Genomic DNA, 20659 nt, shown 5'->3' on the forward strand with positions numbered 1-20659 from the left:
CAGGGGCCGGCGTCCCCCATGGGGCTGCCCGCTCGCCAGGCAAGCGCCCCAAGGCCGGCGCGGCTTCCCAGCGTTCCCCCGCCCTTCTCGGGCGGCTGCGGGAGGCAGGAAGCCGCGGCCTCCCCTCCGCTCCCCGGCAGCGCGGCGTGCTGCCTACAGACTTTCCGCCTCCCCGCCAGCCTTCCCACGAGCACACGCTGAAAGGAAAGGTCAGGGGCTGGGGGCTCACACGCACACACACGCGTATATACCTGCGGGCAGGGAACCGCAGCCTCCCCCTGCCCAGGGCACCACGGTGGGTGGCGGTGGCTCAGGCGCGCTCCGAGCCAGGGGGTCAAGGGGTTGGGGTGGGGGGCACCTGGGTCCTGGGGCTGCGTGTGGCTCGGAGCCAGGGTGGGCGACAGCCCCTTGCGCTCCGGCTCGGAGGGGGGACAAGGCGGAGGGGGGACCCTGCGAGCGAGCGCACCACATGCTTCCCCCGGCCGGCAGGAACTCGGCACCGGCGAGCGCGCCCCAAGGAAGGGGAGGGGAGAGGCGAGCCCGAGCACCAGCCGGGGACCCCTCCAGGGAAGCAGGGGTCCCCCCGCGGTCCCCTCCCACCCTGGCTGGGTCCGGAGCGTCCCCGCATCCCCTCCCCATCCCGCGAGCATTGCCAACTGCCTGACCTTGCGCCTCTGGAGCTGCTGAGACTCTGGGGCGAAGTTTGCCGAGCCCTCTTTGTTTCGGTGCCCGCACTGTGAGGGCTGGGGCCCCCCCCTCTCCCCAGACACCTCCAAGGGCTGGCTCAGTCTGAGCAGACCCAAGCAGGACCCCCGGTCTTCGGGGACATGGCTGGGGGAGCGGCTGCACCCCCTGCCCCAAGCACCCCCAGCTGCTCCCCGGCTCCGGCAGCCGCACTGGCAGCCGCGTGCTCCTCCCGAGCCCTTGGGCAGCAGCGGCAGCTTCCTGAGCCTGAAACAATGCTGCTGCGTCACCCACATGCGGTTCCCAGCAATGCTTTGCAACGGGAAGATGGCAGAAGAGAAAAAGCGAGCGAACGAGCAGAGGGCAGAGCCGTTCTGCTGCAGAGCCGGGAGGGGCTGGGGACGGGCGGCTGGCGCCGCACGGATTGGCGCAGGGGCCCGGGCGGTGCGACCCACCTTCCTCCCTCCCTTCGCCACTGCAATTGGAGACGCTGGGGCCAGGCTCCCCAGGGCCCGGGCAAGCTGGGGAGAGCGCGGCGGAGAGCCCTTACCCTGGCCCGCCTGCCCGCTCATGCCCAGCCTCCCCGATGCCTTTCTTTTGTCTTCTCTGAGGCGGTTTTTGGGGTTCCTGCTGGAAGCCGAACCCACCTGGACCTAGGAGACACCACTGGGGTGAGCAGGGAGAAAGGGCTTTGAAATCAAGCCAAGGGGGATGAGCCCCCTTGAAACGTGGGGGCTGCAGGGACGGCACCCGGACCCTCCCGACCTGGATGCACAAACCTGCCCTGACAAACATCCCGTCAGCCAAGTTTGGGAGCAGCTGTAGTCCCAAAGGCACCGGTGACCTAACCGCTAGAGGGGGACAGACCCATACCGGGTGAAGCAAGGTCTCCCCAGCCAGCCCCAGCTCCCCGAGACCCTCCCCACTCCGGCTCCAGACCACCACAATTAAAATGGAGGAAACTGGAAATAAAGCAAGCTCCCCAAAGCAGCACTGGAGAATAACAACTGCTCCCATTCCTGACGCAGCCAAAGCATCTGCAGGCAACCTCAGCTTTTGTCTCTCCTGCCCCTGGAGAGGCCAGGAAGCCACCGGGCCACACCAAGCAGACACCTGGGTCCAGACTGTCACCACCTAAACGGCCAGCGACACCCTCGGGCCCGTGGCACAGGCTCTCCGCGCATCTCGCCATCTGCACGGCACTGGGGATGCCCAGCTCCGCAGCGTGGTTTTGCCCTGGCACGGAGGATGCCCAGGGCGGCTCCTCTGTCACGTTGCCCAGGTCGAGCGCATCGGATGGCGTGCTGAGGTGACGCCTGGTCAGGCAGGATGGCAGAGGGGTCTTTGGCCCCACGTGCTCCAGGCTGCAGCGTTCCCGTTTGTTCCGTTTGGACAGCGACCATGGAAGCGTCAGACATCTCATGAACGCTGCGCCGCTGGCACAGGCACGGGGAGGGGAGCTCAGCACTTCACACTACGGTTTAGTCTCATCTGACCCGCAGAGAGGAGCACGGCCAGTGCTGCCGTCCCACCAAGGGAGGACCTTTTCGGCACAGCTCCCAGGCCACCCTGGCCTTCCTCATCCATCCCCGGTGGAAGCAGCCCCCATTCCTCACCAAGTCCTCTCTGCATCCCATTGCCCTGCGGCAAATGGGGGACTGTGCACGCTCTCCCCACGGCCATGGAGAGGGAAAGGAGTGCCCGGAGACTCCTCCCAAGGGCACTCATCAGTGCTTTTACATCCCCTGGGCTTCAGCAAGCTGACATGTTCACTGCTCCTCTTAGACATGAGCACCTGGAGAAACAAACTGTCTCGGGAAAGCAGATTCCAGCTGGCAGATTTACTGGGGCAGGGAAAGGAGAGCATGAGGCACAGGGAACATTTTGGGCAGATGTGACCCAAAGGAGGAGAAAACCAGGCAGATGAGGAGAGTAACGTGCATTTCTAGAGGAGCGAGGAGATGTCTCCAATCATGGGGAGACCTAGGGCAACATGAAGCCAGGCACATGGGCAATGCCAGACCAGAGGCTTTGAGATGAGGTCCTGGAGACAGGATCCACACTTCTGGGAGAGGCTCCTCTTCTTTTTACAATGCTTGGTGCTCCAACACCTCCGGGCAGAGCCTGAATATAACCTGTTTGTGACAGTTACTGAGGCCACAGGGCTTGGTGGCCACAGGGCTTGGTGGCCCTGCAGCAAGCAAACGGCTCAGCTCCCCACACGTCAGCCAACAGCAGGTCTGACAGCTCTAAAGCCAGAGCCCTATGGACCACCCTGCTCCTCTGAAGCCTAAATGAGGGAAACCAGAACACCCCAAGAAGGGTCAGAAGCGATGGACAGAAGCAGTCAAAAGACAACAGGACCTCTCAGAAGTTGCCTCTTTGCCAACGGTCTTTCCAACGACTCCAGTCCAGACCGTGCACAGAGGCATCACCAAACGCACGGAGATTTTTCAGCGAGACATCAGTGCTACAAGGCGACACGTTCGCAATCTCGTTTCGCCAAGGCAGATCTCCTCCTGAGGCAGCGCTAGAAGCCGTTTTGATTTCTGTGGGCCCTCCCATTTAAGCCACTGGAGAGCAGCTCTCAGTCACTGGTTCAGAAGGCAGCGATGTGGTGTCACCAGGAGCTTTCCAAGGGAGACAGGCAAAGATAGAAAGGTTAAGGAGAGGCAGAGGTGGTAACGTGCTCTTCCTAGTCAAGATGCCTGATGCAGCCTTGTCTAGCATGGGTTTACAGAGTCTCAGCGGACAGACAACCCCTCCTGCCGTGGAGCTGGAAGCACACCTTTGTCACATCCAAAGTGTCACGTCCTACCACGTGACGGCTCCAGGCTCAACTCACGACAGAATACAGAAGCGTATTTCTTCGCGTGACCCAACTTGTGGGCATTCTCAAGTCACGATCACCACACAAGAGGCTGTGGGAAAGGGCAGCATTTTCCTGGCCTGGGGACAGCGGTTAGCAGAGGGTGGTGGGAAGCATGGTAGGACGTTTGATCCGACAGGCAGATGGAGGTGCCAGGTCACCACCTGCATGTCTGGTCTCTACGATGAGCAAACGCCACATTCTGATCCTGGGTAGGAGACAGACCAAACAAACATGCAGGCTGCAGCCATGAAAGCCTTCCACAATGCAGCATCTGCTTAACTGGAAGAGAGCTACGTAGTGATGGCAGCAAAGTTGGCGAGTGCTGAAAACACGTTGGTTCCCTGCTTCTCTAGAGCTGGTCTTTCCCAGCGGTCCTGTTGACCAGATCTCAGGTCCATTAATGACCTCGCCTGGTGACGTACAGGTAAGAGTACCTGCTGCAGATCAATGGCCCCAGAGTCAGGCTAAGATGCTGTGGAGGACGTATGCTTTCCGTTTAGCTTAAGTCACTGAAAATGGATTAGGCTCTAGGTCCCCACTAGTGCATCAAGAGATGAACAGAAGGGATCCAGATCTAGGGTGCAGCATGAGGGATCCCACACCGATCACGCCTCCGAGAACTGCGAGGGAAGGCAGGAGCATCAGAGCAAGATCGGCGAAGGGAAGGGCTGTGCTTACACACAGCCACGGTAGGGCTGCGTTCTGGGAGAGTCGGCTGCAGTTGTGCAAGAACACAGAAGCTATTAGAGGAGGGAGTTATACCAAAGCTTACAAAGCAAATAGGACTGAAATAGGATCTGTGTCCCACATGATGAGTTACAGATGCATGGATGGCTACTTCACGCCTAGCTTGGTAACAACCTGTCCTGCCTTAAAAAAAAAAAAAAAAAAAAAAAAGTGTTCTCCAGACAAGCTGTTGATATTGAAAATTAGATCTTCACTCATTGGGCTTTTCAGCGACCAGAGCAGTTAAAGGGTTTAGCTCGACATATCTTACTCTTTTTCAGGATTTATCAGCCAACCTACATTAGTCAGTTCTGCCACCTCTAAGGAAAATGTAAGTTTTGAAAGTAGAGGTTTGCTGTAGTTTGACAAAGTTGTCCTATTTTCTCCAGCCACTGCAGTCTGACGACTAAAGATCTTCGTGCCTTGAGGATGCCCTGTAGCACAGGCTTTACCTGGGAGGCTGCTAGTCCTGAGGGACGGAGCCCTGCAGCTCAGGATACTTCTGAACCTCAGAGGACAGCCAGCTTTAAGGAGCAAGTCCTTCAGGGAAGCTGTTTGCTCTGACCGGACTGCAGGGACTTTCACCCACAGCTCATCTGCAAGGTACAACTGGACCAGGGGCTGGTGGGTCACATCAAAACCACAGGCACGCGTCTGTTCGCTCCCAAAAAAATAACGAGTCCTTTGAACAGGTCTCAAAACCCAGCTGAACGCTGACAACCTTGAATGCTCTACCTTCAAAACAACCAACGCACGACACCAGCATCCCTTTCGCAGTCCGAGGGCGAAACACCGCGCTCGCAGCTCAGGGCACGAGTTTCTCCAGAACATCACACGGTCCACGGTAGGGCCGAGGTCACCCCACCGCCGCGGCTCAGAAACACACGCGTTGCGTACTCGAAGGCCACGGCACACACGGCGCGCTTGAAAAAGCCACAGGAAACCAGAAGTGCAGCTCCCTGACAGCACCTACTCCTGCTCCTTCAGCCAAGCTCCACCAGCGCTTGGCCTGCAAACGACAGCCCACCCCGGGACCCCAGAGCTGCGCCCTCTGCTCCGAACGCAGCGGAGCACCGGATTTACCAACTGATCCACAGGAGAGAAAAAAAAAAAAAAAAAGAAAAAAAAAATCAGGAGACAGCGCTTGGAAAAGAAACACGACGGCAAAGACCAGGATACACCCATGGCTGTGTCTGGGTGTCAGCCTCGGTACAGGCAAGCAGCTGAACAGATCACCATCAGCAAGGAAGGGAGCAGAAGTTAACTGTGGTTTTGGGGACTAAAATGGACTTTTGGGGAATAGAGCAAGGCCGACATTCTCACTTCAGAGCTGAAAGGGCTACAACACCAAAGCTCAGGGAGTCAGCACAACAGCAGATACAGGCTCAGGGTGTAAAGCAAGGCAGAGGGGAAAAGAAAAAAAACCCCAAACCAGCCACACACACCAAAAAATACCCCCTAAAAAAAGACTCATATAACCTAAGGTCACATCCTGTGAAAACAACCCAAGAAACAAGGCCAAATCCACCTGGGGCAAGGAAAGGGCTCCAGCTGTCACAGCGCCCAGGAGCCCAAGGAGTCCAGAGCCAGAACTGGAAATGAACTGCATCGCAAAATAAGCACCCTTGCCCTGACACCTGTAAAAGACCCAGCCAGGGCCCAGAGGGTCCCCAGAGGAGCCTCAGCCACACTGGCTGGGAGCAGTTACTGCTCTTGCTAGCCCCGACCCAAAATCCAAGCCAGGGCTGTCCCTCAGCATCAGCTGGTGTAACGTTAGCCTCACTCAGAGGAACAGGAGGACACCAAGCCTGCAGACACATCACCCCCTTGCCCCAGGACGGGGGTAAGGTCATGGTCAAGCACGGTTTCCTTGTGGGGAAATGCATTTCCACCTCCGATGCCGCAAGAAAGTGGATGCACCCTGGCAGCACTGAGGAGTGGCGGCGCTTGCGGCTTCTTCACGCCTACATACCTTGACGTCGGCGATGAGGGCGTCCTCATCCTCAATGCCGGTGGGAACGCACTTCTTGTGCAGGGGGAGCGACTCCAGTTTGTCCACGAGGCAGCGCAGCCCCTCCAGCTCAAACTGCGTCAGGTGTACCTTCCTGCTCTTGCGCGGGCTGCCACCGTTCGGGTCCCAGGCCTGGCCGTTTTGGGAGCCCCGGCTGGAATCGGAAGAGTCTATAGACGGGGTCTTCTTCAGACCCGGCAGGCTGCTCCGGCAGCTCTTGCCCAGTTCATCATAGTCCACATTGGCACCATTGGCTATGGGGCTGGTGAGAACGGACCGCCTTGTGACCGGTCGCCTGGGTTCCTTCCCTGCTGCATCCTCCTCCTCTTCTTCCTCCTCCTCCTCTTCCATGTTTACTGAGTCCGAGGAGCTCAGCTCCATATCTGCCATGATGGAGAAAGAGTGAGAGAAGAGCACAGTGGCCAGACAATCACTCACAGGAGGCATTCAGTTTCTAGAGGAATCCCCCCAGTCACCAGAGATGCTGGAGCAACAGATACGTACAGGGACAAGGCCAGAGGAGAGGACGGGGCACATAGCGGCAAGAATGGCTAAAACCCTTTCCCATTCCTGGCTTGTTTTGTGGGAAGGTGAGGCACAGGACATGGGAAAACCTCCCAGAGAAGGAGAGGGCAAAGCCCTAGACTGTATTTCACAGAATCCTAGAATGGTTTGGGTTGGAAGAGGCCTTTAAAGATCACCTAGTCCACGCCCCTGCCATGGGCAGTATTTACAGCCTCTCGGGGAGAGAGGACAGATTTGCTTCAAGGGCCTTGGGTGGAGGCTGTCCAGCCCTCTTCCCACCCCAAAGAAGGGTCTCTGTGAGAAATCATCTCTTGAAGCACTGCTCAGGCCCCGCATGCCTTGGCCGTAAGGAAGCCAAACATTCCTTTTGCGAGAGACTCCCTGCGCTCCCTTGCGCACAACTCTGACAGCATTTTAAACTCTGCGTGCAGGAAGGTCCTGATCAGCAAGAAAGCATTACTGCCCTGCAGCCCACAGCACAGCGGTGGTTACTGCAACTTCCCCCTGCTGCTTCTCTTAAAGGCTTTGCGTGTACCAGCAAGGCCAGGAACTTGTGTGCTGGTTTTGCAGCTGCAAGGAACCTTGGCCTGTCGCAGGGGTAAAGGAGGAAGCAAAAGTCTGGCAAGTTTTGACTTCTTGCTCGAAGGAAAAGAAATAAATCGCATCTCCTTTGGCCAGTCTGCAATGCCCTCCGACTGCTCAGTACAGCAAACAGGGAAAAGGAAGGAAATACCCGAAGAAACCACCTTGTGAAATTGAGGAAGCGACGGTCCCAAATTCTTCCCACACAGCCCTCCCCTGCCCACCACGCTGCTCAGCCAGACAGCACCCCAGCAGGAGGGTGCAAGAAACCGCTTCGATACGGGCGAGGAAGGAATAAGGGCTGGACAGCCACCGCAGCGGGCTTACCCATACTGAGCGATTCCTTCTGGAAGTCCTTGGTCAGATGTGAGCGGCTGGTGATGCAGTAGACGTAGCGCTCCAGCACGTACCAACACATCTCGTAATAGAAGGGATAACGAAACTTATTTGGGACCTGCAAAAGAGGCAAGGGGAAGGGGATCAGCTCAGGCCTCCTTCGCCACAGGGCTGCACAGAGACAGCTCTTATTACTGCTGCCTCAATCCAGACCGATCCCTTCCTGAGAGACGGGAAATGCACGTACATGCGTAACAGCATCGTTCATGCTTCTGGCAGCCTGATGTAATTCTCCTTGCAGAAGGATATTATCACCAGGCAGAGCAGAGACCAGGCACTACTCACTCGCAAGCCAGTAACATTTAAATTTTTCTTTGTTAGGGTTGCAGCTCTTCCCCCCCAGACCTCCTCATTAGTACGAGAAAGAGTGGCAGACACTACAAAAGGTTGCAGTTGAAGGTAATGGTTCAAGGCCTCTTCCCAAGCCCCGGCACAGCATCTGACAGTATTTGTACGGGTGGAGGGAAAGGGTTGGTCTATGAAGAGAGGTGTTACCAGCTCAGCTATTCAGCAGAGCGCTGTCAGGGCTCTGTCACACCAGCGTCGGCAATTCACAGGCAGGTAGGAGATGCCCCTGACCCTGCTGCCTGCCTCGCACCTTCCTGAGGCTACACTGCTCAGGCACACGCTCCGTCATCCTATGTCTCAGCTGCTGTGGATGATGGTCTGACATCTGAGTGCTGACCCACAGGTCCTGCCTGCTGCAGCGCCCTGAACTGCTTCGGAGAGGCCAACAGTCTGTCCATCACAGCCCAAGCGTGTCCTGAGGCTTCTCTGAAGGTGCTGAGCACTGCAGGACCCATGTCTCCACAAGAAGCAAGTGAGAACACCCACTTGCCAACAGCATTGCCTGCTTGAGACCTCAGGAAGCCCTTAGTTTTAGTCATCTTAGACCATATCAAGGTCGAAGATCAACACCAAGCAGCAGCAGAAGGCAGCCAGGTAAGCGAAGAAGCGACACACTGGATGCGCTCCCACAGCCACATTGCTGCCTCTTCCCTGCGAAGGCAGCCAGAGGAGGTCCCCATCGCAGTCACAGCAAGGTTTCCAGCCCCCTCGGAAGCCTGGTGTCAGACTGGAGGCAGCACACAGGAACATGACAAGCCTTAGTGCACATTGCAGGCTGTCCCTCTGCCCAAGTTCCTGCCTGTACATTTAGCGGGCTAGGACACCTTGCTTACAGAGTTCGAGCAATCTGTCACAGGGTGAGACTCAACTTGCCTGCCTGCGCACCACGGCTCTCGGCTGCGCCCTCCCCACCATCCCAGGAGACCATGTCCTCCCAGCTCTCCTGCAGGTCCTTACCCGCGTGCGGTCTTCAATGCTGTAGATCCGGAGCTGCATAGGGATGTTGAAACTGTGTAAGAAGTTGCCTCCGAAAACCAGCGTGTCCATGGGAGTGTACACAGCATGGATCCAACCTTGGAGAGAAAGCAGAGTTTGAAGCGTCCTCCTGAGCAACTAGGTGAGATCAAGGTCGCACGACTGACAGTCCCTACTAATTCCAATTCCTTTGCAATCTCTTACAAACCGTGCTCTTCAGAGCAGGGCTGTCAACCTTCATGCTGCTCAGCTACATCCACCCTGACAGTTGCACCCTTAACCTGCATCCAGGTTAGCTGCAAACACACAGACTAGCTATTGACCCCTTGTCACATCAGCCAGCCCTAGCAGCAGCGGGGGGCTAGGATGGGACCACAAAGACTCCAGCTCTTTGAGGAGGGTAGACATTACCCATAGCAACAACGTCCACCCGTCATGAAGTGTCACTACTGAATTACTCAAAACCCAGATCACTTGACCCATCTAAGAGTTAGAGACAAACTAGGCATTTAAATACACCCGTGGCTCTGGCCTCACATCCTCCCAGTATCCACCTCCTGTCCACAGCTTTTTGTCATCCTGGTGTCTCTGTAAAGTTGCTTCCTCGCTGCACTAGGCCTAAGCACACCAGCAGCAAAGAAAACAGTCCTCCAAAGTCTGTTCAACAATTAAAGAACCCTCAAAGCAACTCTAGTCTCAGCTCTGTTAATTCCACAGCAATCCAGCCAAGCCCAATATTTTGGGAATTCCAGCATGGCTTTCCTTAGGGCAAGGCCACTCAATTCAAAAGCAGTGTCAGGCATGGTACCCGGTTATAAATGAGTAACTTGTGCAGTCCCTGATGCTTTTTGTTCCTGGTCTTGCTGTAAGCTACAGGGGTACGTGTATACAACACAGCTTATTCCTGCACTACTGCTGGAGATGAAACTGCAGGCTACAGCATCCCTTGCCATCTGAGATGGTCTTACGGACACGGTTTTTATGCAACAGTTTCATTAGAAGCCTCGAAAGGGGTCCAACAGTCTCTCTCCTTTACAAGGGAGTATTCCCTAGTGCAAGCACAACATTTTGTATCCTAAAAGGCTGTGAGCCAGTCCTTGCAAACAACCAACTTGAACTGCTGTTTCATCTGCCTCATCTCTTCTGCCTTTGCTGTTTTCTAGCACAGCACTGTGCATGCAAGACATTGCTCATGCCCTCCAATTATTCTGCTTGCTGAACCAAGTCAGGCTAAAGATTTCTCTTAACTCTTTAGAGCGTTCCCACTCCCAGCCTCAAAGCCTCCTTGCCCAAGCCCTCTGCAAAGCAGTCACCTGCAAGTCTCTCCATGTTACTGCTTCCCAGCTCCCTACTGGGTTTCAGCAATTTCCAACATCCGCTTCTAGCTATATGCTTGCCAGTTCTCCTATCCCCAGTACATGCAGACTTTGATTGTCTTTCCTCGTGTCCAGAGCAGTCACCTTGCTCCTTAAACTGACACACTCCCTCCCTTGCTTCACAATTTGAACATAACTCTGCAGAGGTTTCACAAGAGACCCAGAAAACTGAGGTGCTGTGCTGCCTTGGGCCAGCCTCCGTCCTCAACGGGCACTGCTCCGCATGTCAACACGACGGGCTCTGGGAAAGCCTCCTTTAATAATTGATCAAGCGTGATGTGAGCCAACCACAGCTTTCCTGTCGCTTGGGCTGAATCCACGGTGCCATGACAGGCACGTTTTGGGAGCTGGCAAGCAAGAGGATGGAGCCACATCACATCTCCCTCTTCCAGTTACTCAGGAGGAAGGAAGCTAAATCCTGCCTGTTGCGATTTTGCTTGTATCCCAGGAGTTTCAGCCTCTTGCCACAACGCTGGCAAAGGCCAGGATGTGCCTGGCCACCCTGTGGTACCTGAGGGGATGACAAACGTGTAGCCCTGCTTGAGCTCGATGCGCTGGCACTCTGACACTCTGTCCCCAAGAAAAATGTCTCCCTGCTTCCCTGAGAGAAGCCAGTTTTCATAGAGCTCCAGGTTCTGGGGTGTAGGAGGGATCAGCCAGAAGATCTGTAAGTAAAGGCAACACACGTATGTAAGTCATTGCATGATTAACAGCAACTGACTACCCCCTGCTTCTTCCAAACCTGCCCTGCTCCCTCTCCAGACATCTAAATCTCTTCCTCTCCCCACCCACAGAGGATGAAAATCTGCAGAAATTCCCACTAAAGCGACCTAAGCAGCTGTCCCATTTGAGAGGGCAAGCCACCGAATGAGGTCCTTCCCGACCTGATGCACTGAGCGCCACAGGTAGAGAGAGCTTGGGATGCTTTATGAGGCGTTATTTACAACATCAGCGTCAAGAGATCTAGAGCCCACTAAAGACATCAGAGCATTAGAGAGACAGGAGATATTTACCTGTGCATTTCTGTCACGTTAGTAAGAGCTGCAATTGAACTAGAGATTTACACCCGCCTGGCTCCATGCAATACAGGTGGCAAGTAGATATCCATCCCCAACTAGGCTCTCCAGAGACTGTTAGCTCGTCCTTTGGGGGAAAGCACTGGAGCCACAACTGTCAGAATCGCTGGGGAAGCCTGGCAGCTACCTCGCCTTTGCGAGGAAAGGTGAGTGAAAAGCCCAGATTCTTCAGGTGGGGCAGAGCTTGCTGCCTTCCCTGAAACTAGTCTCCGTCAGTGGAGAAAGACGGGATGGAATAATTGCCCAGGACTTGTCCTAAAGAAGTGAAGTGTTTTTTCCTAGTTTTTGCCTTTACTGACTGCGGAGGGAGCCCATCCAGCCGCCTTCAGCTGGACAGTTCCTTTGCAGCAGTTACAAGCGAAAGGGCTCCCTATCCTAAGCCTGTCCCAGGCTCTTTCTCAGGAGATGTCCAGCCACCACAGGCAGCCTTTTTTACCTCCTGGCTCCTTGATGAATTCAGCCCTAGATGGCTGATGGTTTTTATCAGAAGCAGTGAAGTCTCTTCTAATTGCTCACAAGGATTAAGTCAGGAGCTAGGAGCATTTCACTGGGCAAGAGGTAGGACCTGCCTTTGGTAAATTCTGCACTACAGGATACCTTCCTCCACATAAGCTTTTCCTGATAATACTAAGCTGAGCTACCACCACATTTTGCTGCTCCGACTGCATCGATTCAGATGTGCTACGATGAGTCTGCCCACATCGCCGCCCTCCCCGGACAAAGTTTCCTTGACTACAGTAAAGCTGACAACTGCAGCCAGCAAAAACTTGACTACAAGCTCTTCCATGTTATAGTGGTAATGCTAAAGCGCAGACCGAGTCCTGTGACAATGAGCATATCCACCCAACGGCAGCTGGAGGGGACGTTTTCCCAGCAAGGACTTCGTATTGACTAAGTGTCATGCTCTGAACATGACTGCGCTCTCTAGGGCAGCGCTAGCTAGGGTGTCTGACTTAATTGTTCAAGTACTAGCTAGCCCCTTCAGTGATACGGCACTCAAACGATTACAAACCTGTTTTCTGAAAGTTAAAGAGAACAAATACAACATCCCCACCTGTAAGGGGAGCTGAAGGTGCAACTCCCCCTGCCTAAGGGCAAGTGGGAGGACTGACACTTTCCCAGATTCCCTTCCAGACTGATTTCTTCCAAGCCAGGCCCCAGTACAACACATGGCTGGGGTGATGGATGCCTGGCACAAGGAAATCCTTGCACAATTATAACTGGAAGCCACCCATCAGGGAACAAACACTGCACTCAGATGAAGTTTGTAACCAGACAAACTCAAACTCGTTGGAGCCTGGGGTTCAGTTTTCATATCTTGGGCTGAGCTCAGGTATAGGAATCGTCTCCAGACAAGCAGCTCAAACCCAACGCTGTTTCAGAGCTACTTCTCACCGGAAACCATTCGAGGGTTTTGCAGTGAAGACCTGTCACTAACCTTCAGTTCAAAGGCTTCTGCTTTCGAAGTCACCTGATGTTTTAAGGTGACCCCTTACACATCTGTTGCCTATTTAAAACCCTGGGACAGCTTAGCTTTAGGAGAGGATCCCATTCCTCTTTAATTTCCTTTCTTCCGTTTGCTGCTGCTCCCAGCGTGCTATTTGCGCCACAGCAAGAGGTGATTGGCCACGTAGCCAAACGATCTCTCAGAAGCCCAAGGCACTGGATGAACTGGGTTATTCTACTCTACGTCATTTAGCCTTTTATAAGGTTGTCTCAGCATCATCTCTACAGGGTTTTCAGCCTGTGCCTGGTGGACCTCTGAGGGCCTGAACTACTTCCAAGAACCAAAGATAAACAAGTTTAGGGTGGAAAGACTTCAATTCGCTGTCTGGGACCTGCATCTTCAAGGATTGACAAGAGAATAGACTAAAAGCCACTCTCCTAAAGCATCTGTAACTTTCCCAACAGGGACTGTCCTCCTACCTTTCCCCCTCGGTGGATGTGGTACCACACAGAAGTGCCACCGAAGTCCACGTGGAAATCTGTGTAGCAGCCCTTGACACTCATCAGACAGTATCTGGCGGAAAACAAGATGACGATAAGGTGAAAATAAGTAGTGATCCACATTTTTGAGCAGATACAACGCATTCAAAGGGAATGGGCTGCCCAAACCCAGGCCAATGGCTCAGAGCAGTGCCAGAAGCCAACTGCTGCAGTGCTAAAGCACTTTAGCCGCAGGGAGGTGGTGGTTTGCAGGAGAACTCATGTTGCATTTATATTACATCCCCACAAAAAGATCTAGTCCAGGCAAGAGGAGAGCTTTCATCCTCACACACCTGGCAGCTCAACTGACTCCGGATGTCTCAAGGTGGTGAACACCAAGAGTTTCCCCAAAGCACAGTGAGCTCCTAGAAGCCATGCGATTACCCTTCTACGCAACGTTCGACAGGGGCTTAATGGCTAACTGCAGCGTCCTTGCAAGTGTCATCCACTGAAATAAACAGGGAGACTGTTCCTCCCGCTTCCCCTTGGTACAAACCGCTTCTCCCTTGGGCAGTTTTCTTGCAAGAGACGCTTTGCTGCCTGCCACCACTGGAACAGCTGAGGAAGTCACTTACTTCTGCACCTTTGGGTACTGCATCTCCAGGATAGCGTTCGTAGACTCTGTCTGACTCTCCTTCAGGTGCCTGGGCCACATGTTATCAACCCAGTCAATCAAATCCACCTACAGCAGAAAGGTGGGAGACATGGGTAGAGATGAAAGGGGTACAGTACCCCTTTTGCTACCCCCAGGCTGTCCTGGAAGCTCAAATACCTGTTGCCTGCCTGGTAAGCCCAGCTCAGAGCACATCCACAACAAACGGCGGGACCGAGGAGGGGAAGGAAGCCCTGGTGTTAGCTGAATGGCCACAACACCCTCTTTTTGGCCCCCACACACCCAGCAACCTTCCCAATGCCACTGGTGCAATCCCATAGGTAAAGCACTTAGGATGAGTTGTTCTGATGCCAGTTGCTGTCCAGCGAGCCTCCGAATTCACACAAGCAGCAAACACCACAGCAAGATCCCAAGCACGGTACTGGGATGCTGGTCTTCTACTTTGGGGCTAAGGCAGGAACTGCTATGCAATGGGCTTACACAAAAAACATGCTGGGCAGCATCTGCTAGGGTGGGATTCAACTCGCTAAGCTTCGGGACAGGCAGATCCAGGCTCCCTCTGCAGTGAACAGAGAGAAGTGAATGGCCCTACAGAGCTGCCCCTTCCTCTCCGCAGACTGCAGAGGCACCTTCCATCCCACCCATCCCACCTTCCAACCATCCTTCCATCCATCCCACCTTCCAACCTTCAGTAAGGGCAACTCGTTTTCCCTCTGCCCCGCTTCCAGCACACCTCCAGCCTTGGCCTCCTCTGCCCTCAGAGATTTCAGCACTTTGCATCAGAAAACCTCCCTCCCGTGCTGCACAACCCTCCGGAGCCCCAGCTGAACACAGGGTTGCTGTCCTAACTGGACCACTGTTTCCAAACACCAAGGAAACCACAAAGCTCAACCAGCATCCAGCCTTTAGCTACTCTCTCAAAATGCAGCGAGCATTGCTGAGCTTTGCTGTCCGATTTAGGCCCTGCTGGAGTTTTACACCTGGTCATGCATTATGGCAAGCCACCCCTGCCCTGCACCTCTCTTTGGCTACAACGGAGCTGATCGCTGCTGCAGCATGCAGGCAGTGGAATCGGCTAACTGGGAGAGGCTGGTAGCCAGTGTCCCCATCCTGTCCCCAACACTCACTGTGGCCGAGCACAAATCTGACCTCTCTATTCAAACTCAGAGGCTTGTTCAAACTCTGTGCCTCTTCTTGATCACCAGCCAGCAGGAGCAGGTTACTTCACTCTAATTATTCCACAGCTAATCACTTCCATTTCTCTAATTGCCGCCAGCTAGTGAACAAGTCAGCTCTCTGCAGAATGACACGCCAGGGACTCGACTGCGGTCACTATGGCTGAGGGATGCCCAGGCTGGGCAGCCCCAGCCTGACTGCGAGATCAGCTATAGCAGACGAGTCCGAGTCAAACACAGGGTCAACCCCAGCAGCTTCCAGAGCACCACAGTGACATCCCTGGCTGAGCCCATGCATGTTAGGAGCAGCCCCTCTCCTCCCACATTCAAGTGTCAGGCTGCACCTTGCCTACAGAGGACCAGAAGCACAAGGGAAAGGACACTCCTGTGGAATGGAGAGCCACGCTCACCGTAGCAGGTCTCTGCACCAGGTTCTCCAGTTTGGTGTGGCTGAACTCCAGGCTGATGACGTTGTAAAGTTTCTCCCGCTCAGCCTCTGGTGTTTCATAGTAGCGGGCCCACTGCGCCATGGACATCTCAATATCCCTCTGCGTGTTCACATCCATGACATCCACCATCCGTCGGCTCCCTGCCAGAACAGACAGATGTCACTGGAACCGTCCCTGTGCACAGTGGACCACCCAGAAGAGACACTCCAGAAGACACAGGACCCTTCCTCAAAGAACCCACCCACACACACATGGGTCGTCTTGGCCTCTCCCATAACTTCATCTTCATCTGTACCCACACTGGAACAGACGCTGCTTCAGGTCAAACTAGCCTCCTCAAGCAGGTAAGAGTTGTGATCCACTGGTAAAGGATGGCTCAGGTTCAACCAGCTGCACACCAGGGAAGCCACAAAACCCGACCTCTAGCTTTGATAAACCCAACGACTCTCCCCATTCCTCTGTATCTGCCCAGGGCGCAGCAGGAGCATGGTGTGCTCCTCGGGCACTTACCGACACACAGCCGCACATCATTCACGCTGAAGTCCGGATCTGGCATCCTGCAGGACAAACACCTTGCTAAAAAAATCATGAAGTGCTTCTGGTTGCAGACCCTTCCCACCTGTAACCCCGGTTTTGGCACCCTGAAGATACTTCTGTGCTGCTTTTTGCCTCTTGGATGTGGGTGAAGACCATGCAACTACATCTCTGCGGGGACAGGGCTGAGCTGAGTGCTGGGGTGAGACATGGCCCAACTTCTGGCTAGGGAAGCAGATTTGGGAATGGGATATACCATCTCCGGAGCATGAGCTGTTGTACCGTGGCTTCTGGCAAATGAGCAAGCCAGCCTTGAGCTAAGCAATCCTAGCTCTCGTTTTAAAGACTACTTGTACGAGTTATCCCAATATAAAGGGCATAGCCAGACCAGTACAAGCAGTATATTTCACTGACACAGCATAACTACCCTAACTGTTTGTACCGGCATACTTATCTGTACAAACACTGCTGTCACAGGCAGAATGGGTGGGCAGCCATTCAAGCAGCTCTTGACCCAGAGAAATAACCAAAAGCTCAGGAGAAATCCAGTTTCGCCCACACTGTAATCCTCAGGATCAAATCCGCGCCCTCCCAAGTCACCCAGCAGTTAAAACCCAGCCCGGCACAATTTCCTATCTAATTCATCAGAGTATGTCACGCACTGGATGAGGTGTTACCCATCCGTTCACAGCCAGCTGAGGAAGTTAAGAGCAGTGTTGCTGATACTGGCTCCGACAAAGTTTGCTAGGGCTAATTTATTCCTCTAACTTTCGTACGAATCAAAACCAAAAAACACCGACTCAGCAGAAATGCTGGATCAGGACAGCGTTTTTTTTTTCATTTTGTAGAAGACAGCTGTAATGTTCTGATGTAGTCTTACTTGCCTTAAAACTACATCTAGCACCCCATAGGGTATTTATATGGGCATCATAAACCAGCACAAAGTCTTGCATCAGTAGCGCTTTACACTCAAAGCTGTAAACCTTAACTGACTGTAGCAGGAGAAAGCGATGGCAGTTTAGAAGTAACCATGTTGGGCAAGTCAGGTTGGAATTCTGGAAAATGCCAGAAATACTACAAATCGCTTGACTCTCTGCCAATAGATGCCTATATTACTAGGAAGGAAACCCAGCCAGATGTTGCATCAGAGCAGCAGCAGGACTTTCCAGACATTTGGTTGAATTGTGATCACTTACAGCCAATTCAGTCCTCTCATTTTAAGTCCAGACAGACTAGTGAGAACAGGATAACTGAGGGGGAAGCTACTTCTCTCTGCTCACTGCATGTAAAGAACAGCGTGGACAGGACACAGTCATACCAACTCGGCAGAGTATGGATCCAGCTACCAGGATCAGATCCCACACAACGTGGAGAGAGGCAACAAATCGGGCCAGAGTCATCCGCCACTCTCTGCCTGACACTTACTTTATTCCCAGGCCGTCAGAGCTCCTGAAGATGAGAGGGTCTCTCAGGCCGCCCCGCTGGATGTATTCAACTGTGAAGTCTGGTGTGGGGAGAAAAGAAGTGGGAAGGTGTTAGGGGAGACTCCTTCACAGGACTACAGACAAACTGAGGTTAGAAAGGATCTCTGGAGATCTCTAGTCCAACCCTGCTCCCAGCAAACTGCCTCCAGACTCAGATCAGGTTGTTCAGGGCCCTGCGCAGTTGAGACCAGAGAACCTCCTCCTGTCTCTGTGGCAAGGCTATCCAGTGAAAGAAAGCCCTGTTCCTCGCTATTTCTACGCCCCTTCAGAGATCCTGGAACTCCTTAGCGGCAGGTCTGCGAGCAGCATGGTGTGCGCTGCTGACAAGCCTCAGACAGGCCCCCCAGGGAGGGGGGGAGTTTGCTTCAACAGGTTGCACCAGACAGGGGAACAGCATGGTTTTCGCTCTTCACTTCCCTAAGCAGCTCACAGCCAAGCAAGAGATGCCTTGAAGAAATGCTCCTCCCTCACGGTAAATCCTCAAGAGGCTTGCACTGGCTGTGCGATGAAAAGACATCCCACTGAGCCGTATGCGTGGTGAAAGAAAAGGGAGAAATCCCACATAGTCTTTGAATTAAGCATCTAGTAGACATGTGGTTGCAATTACAGGTGCTGACCCAGGCAAACCCTCTTGTTCTGGCTGCCATGTGTCCCAGCAAGCCTGCAGACTGGCTCATCGCTCTCCAGACCGAGCGGCTTCCATGCCGTTTCCCACACACGCTCCCTGTTACTAGCTCCCCTGGGCCAAGGGCTTAGCAGGCTTGAGCCAATCCTCCACCAATATGTCTCACATTGCCTTCAGACTGCTTGGAGACTGCTGCAGGACTTGCAGGGGAGCAGGCAGAAATGTCCCTGCCTGCTCTGCACCGCTTGGGTTATGCAAGTAAAGTGGTTTACAGCCGAAGGAAGCACAGAACTGGTGTGAACAGCAGACAGTTTTCCCAACTTTCGAGAAGGATGGAAAGTAAAAGGCAGCAAAACACAGGACAGTGGGAAAGGATTTCATTAACGCCGCAATTGCCTCGTAACCGCCCTTCAAGTTGGCAGTCGGGGAGGCTTTGGGTGTAGTCAGATGCACAAGAGCACATCCAGCCGTGATCACTGTTCGCTTTCTACGAAAGGCTCGGGGAAAGGTCATCTCGCACACCATGCCTCGCTGGAGGAGCGGCCGACCACAGCAGCTGTCTGGTTACTGACAGCAGTAGCACACACTGCAGCACAGCAGTCCCAACACAAACCTTTGCCTTCCATGAAGACCACGAAGGTGGAGTTAAACTTGTTGGTGGACAGCTTTTCCTCCAGGTCGAACGTCCTCTTCCCTTCAATTTCATCATCGGAGATGCCATCGTCCTCATAACGCCGCCTCATCGTGCCACGCTGAGGAGAGAACAGACCAGGAAGGTGAGAGTTATGGACCAGGAGGAACAACCAGCTCGCTTCCCAGAGCCTCATCTCAACCAAACACAGCTCAGCCAGGGCCTCTGGGGGAGCCCTTGCCCCGCAGCAGGCGGTCCCTGCGGAGCCTCCGGGCTTCTGCTCCCAGAGAGAACAGACCCCGTATTCCTGAGTTATATGATCCACTAGGTCTCTTGCTCAAAAAGCACTGCTGGTATCAGTTTGATTCAAGAGAGACGTACCAGAGAAGATCTGTTTAGGCAAGGCCTGTCCTGGATCCAAAACACACCACAAACATCAGATTTGCTCCTCCTACAACCAACAGATTTGTGCAAGTTGGGCTGTATGGGATACAGATAATTCGCTCCTAATGAGTGCTAACACAGGAACACGGGAGGAGGGGAGATAGTTCAGTGTAACTGGGGCAAAAGAAAAAGAATCAGTTTCCCATTTTTGCAGGTGCATCAGTATTTCACTGCGCTGGAGGTAAAGGCAGTTGTGAATTTAAATCCCTGCCAGAACGCCAGCTGATAAAGGAAGGGTTTTACGCTGAAGACAATCCTCAAGTTTTCATCTTTGGCTATGCTTGTACACAAAAGCTGATTTATTCCCTTGTTTGTGTGTGTGGGAGTAGCGGGGGGGAAGCAACCCTTTTCTTAGAGGGTCTCTTAAGTACATCTGTAGTGGGATTCCTGACAGACATCCTCTTCTAGCATTGCTGGATCTGGAAGAAATTACTGTCCCCAGCTGTTAGCCACCCCTCCAGAGACAGGCCGCCAGCCGTTCGTGGGAATGCTCCCTAAATCCCCTCAGATAAAAGTCAACCTGGTCTGAATTAGCCAAGCTGACTTCCCCCAATTAGGGATGCTCCCGTTATAAAGCATTCGCACCACTTGTGCCAGCAGACAGCCAGGGACAGGACAGGGCAGGAGGTGACGGCAGCAGCTACCGTCACATCTGGGCCTGGAGCAGGGAGGCACAGCGGCATCGCAGCACCGGTAGCAGGGTCACATCCCCAGCAACGCCACCAGTACCAGCCGCGGACGGCGACGCTGAAATTCACCATCGCCGGTGAAGCGACCAGCGTTCACGCCTGTGCGTTGCAGTCCCTGCACGACCTCCCGCTGCCCGGAGTGGAGCACATTTGATAGCTCATTTCTTCCTTCTTTTAGGGTCTCCTGGAAAAGACAAGAGCGCCCTTTCCCAAGCGAGGGCACGCGCCTCAGACTCCCCTCGCTGAGCCGCAGATCTCCTCCCCAGAGTTCAGCACCGATTCGGATTTCACCCAAAGCTGCTCTCCACTCACATCTGCCTTCCTCGCCCAGCCAGGCAGGCCTTGCTCTGACCAAATGAAGGCCCAGGGGGTACAAGCCCACCTTTTGGTGAGGGTTTATTTTGCCCCAAGCAGCCAGCCCCCATTAACCCCGGCCTGCCTGCTCCTCCAGCCCGTCA

General features: G+C 54.0%; 1 protein-coding gene across 1 annotated transcript in view; it reads right to left on the reverse strand.

Annotated features, from left to right (window-relative positions):
* KDM2A (lysine demethylase 2A) overlaps nucleotides 1-20367 on the reverse strand; it is a 29817-nt gene extending 9450 nt beyond the window's left edge. Inside the window, exons 1-12 of the mRNA XM_009461368.2 lie at nucleotides 20098-20367; nucleotides 19450-19519; nucleotides 19051-19189; nucleotides 17754-17832; nucleotides 16305-16351; nucleotides 15756-15934; nucleotides 14133-14239; nucleotides 13498-13591; nucleotides 11007-11160; nucleotides 9102-9217; nucleotides 7728-7854; nucleotides 6255-6676 (exon numbers count right to left, since the gene is read on the reverse strand). Coding sequence (XP_009459643.2) covers nucleotides 6255-6676; nucleotides 7728-7854; nucleotides 9102-9217; nucleotides 11007-11160; nucleotides 13498-13591; nucleotides 14133-14239; nucleotides 15756-15934; nucleotides 16305-16351; nucleotides 17754-17832; nucleotides 19051-19189; nucleotides 19450-19519; nucleotides 20098-20273 — 1710 coding nt within the window. The 5' untranslated portion in view covers nucleotides 20274-20367. The remainder of the gene's footprint in view (nucleotides 1-6254; nucleotides 6677-7727; nucleotides 7855-9101; nucleotides 9218-11006; nucleotides 11161-13497; nucleotides 13592-14132; nucleotides 14240-15755; nucleotides 15935-16304; nucleotides 16352-17753; nucleotides 17833-19050; nucleotides 19190-19449; nucleotides 19520-20097) is intronic.
* Between the last annotated feature and the right edge of the window lie 292 nt (nucleotides 20368-20659).

This window comes from Nipponia nippon, unplaced genomic scaffold (genome assembly GCF_047370975.1).
Source record: "Nipponia nippon isolate SJK-2023a ecotype South Korea unplaced genomic scaffold, ASM4737097v1 scaffold_10, whole genome shotgun sequence".
Classification (NCBI taxonomy): Eukaryota; Metazoa; Chordata; class Aves; order Pelecaniformes; family Threskiornithidae; genus Nipponia; species Nipponia nippon.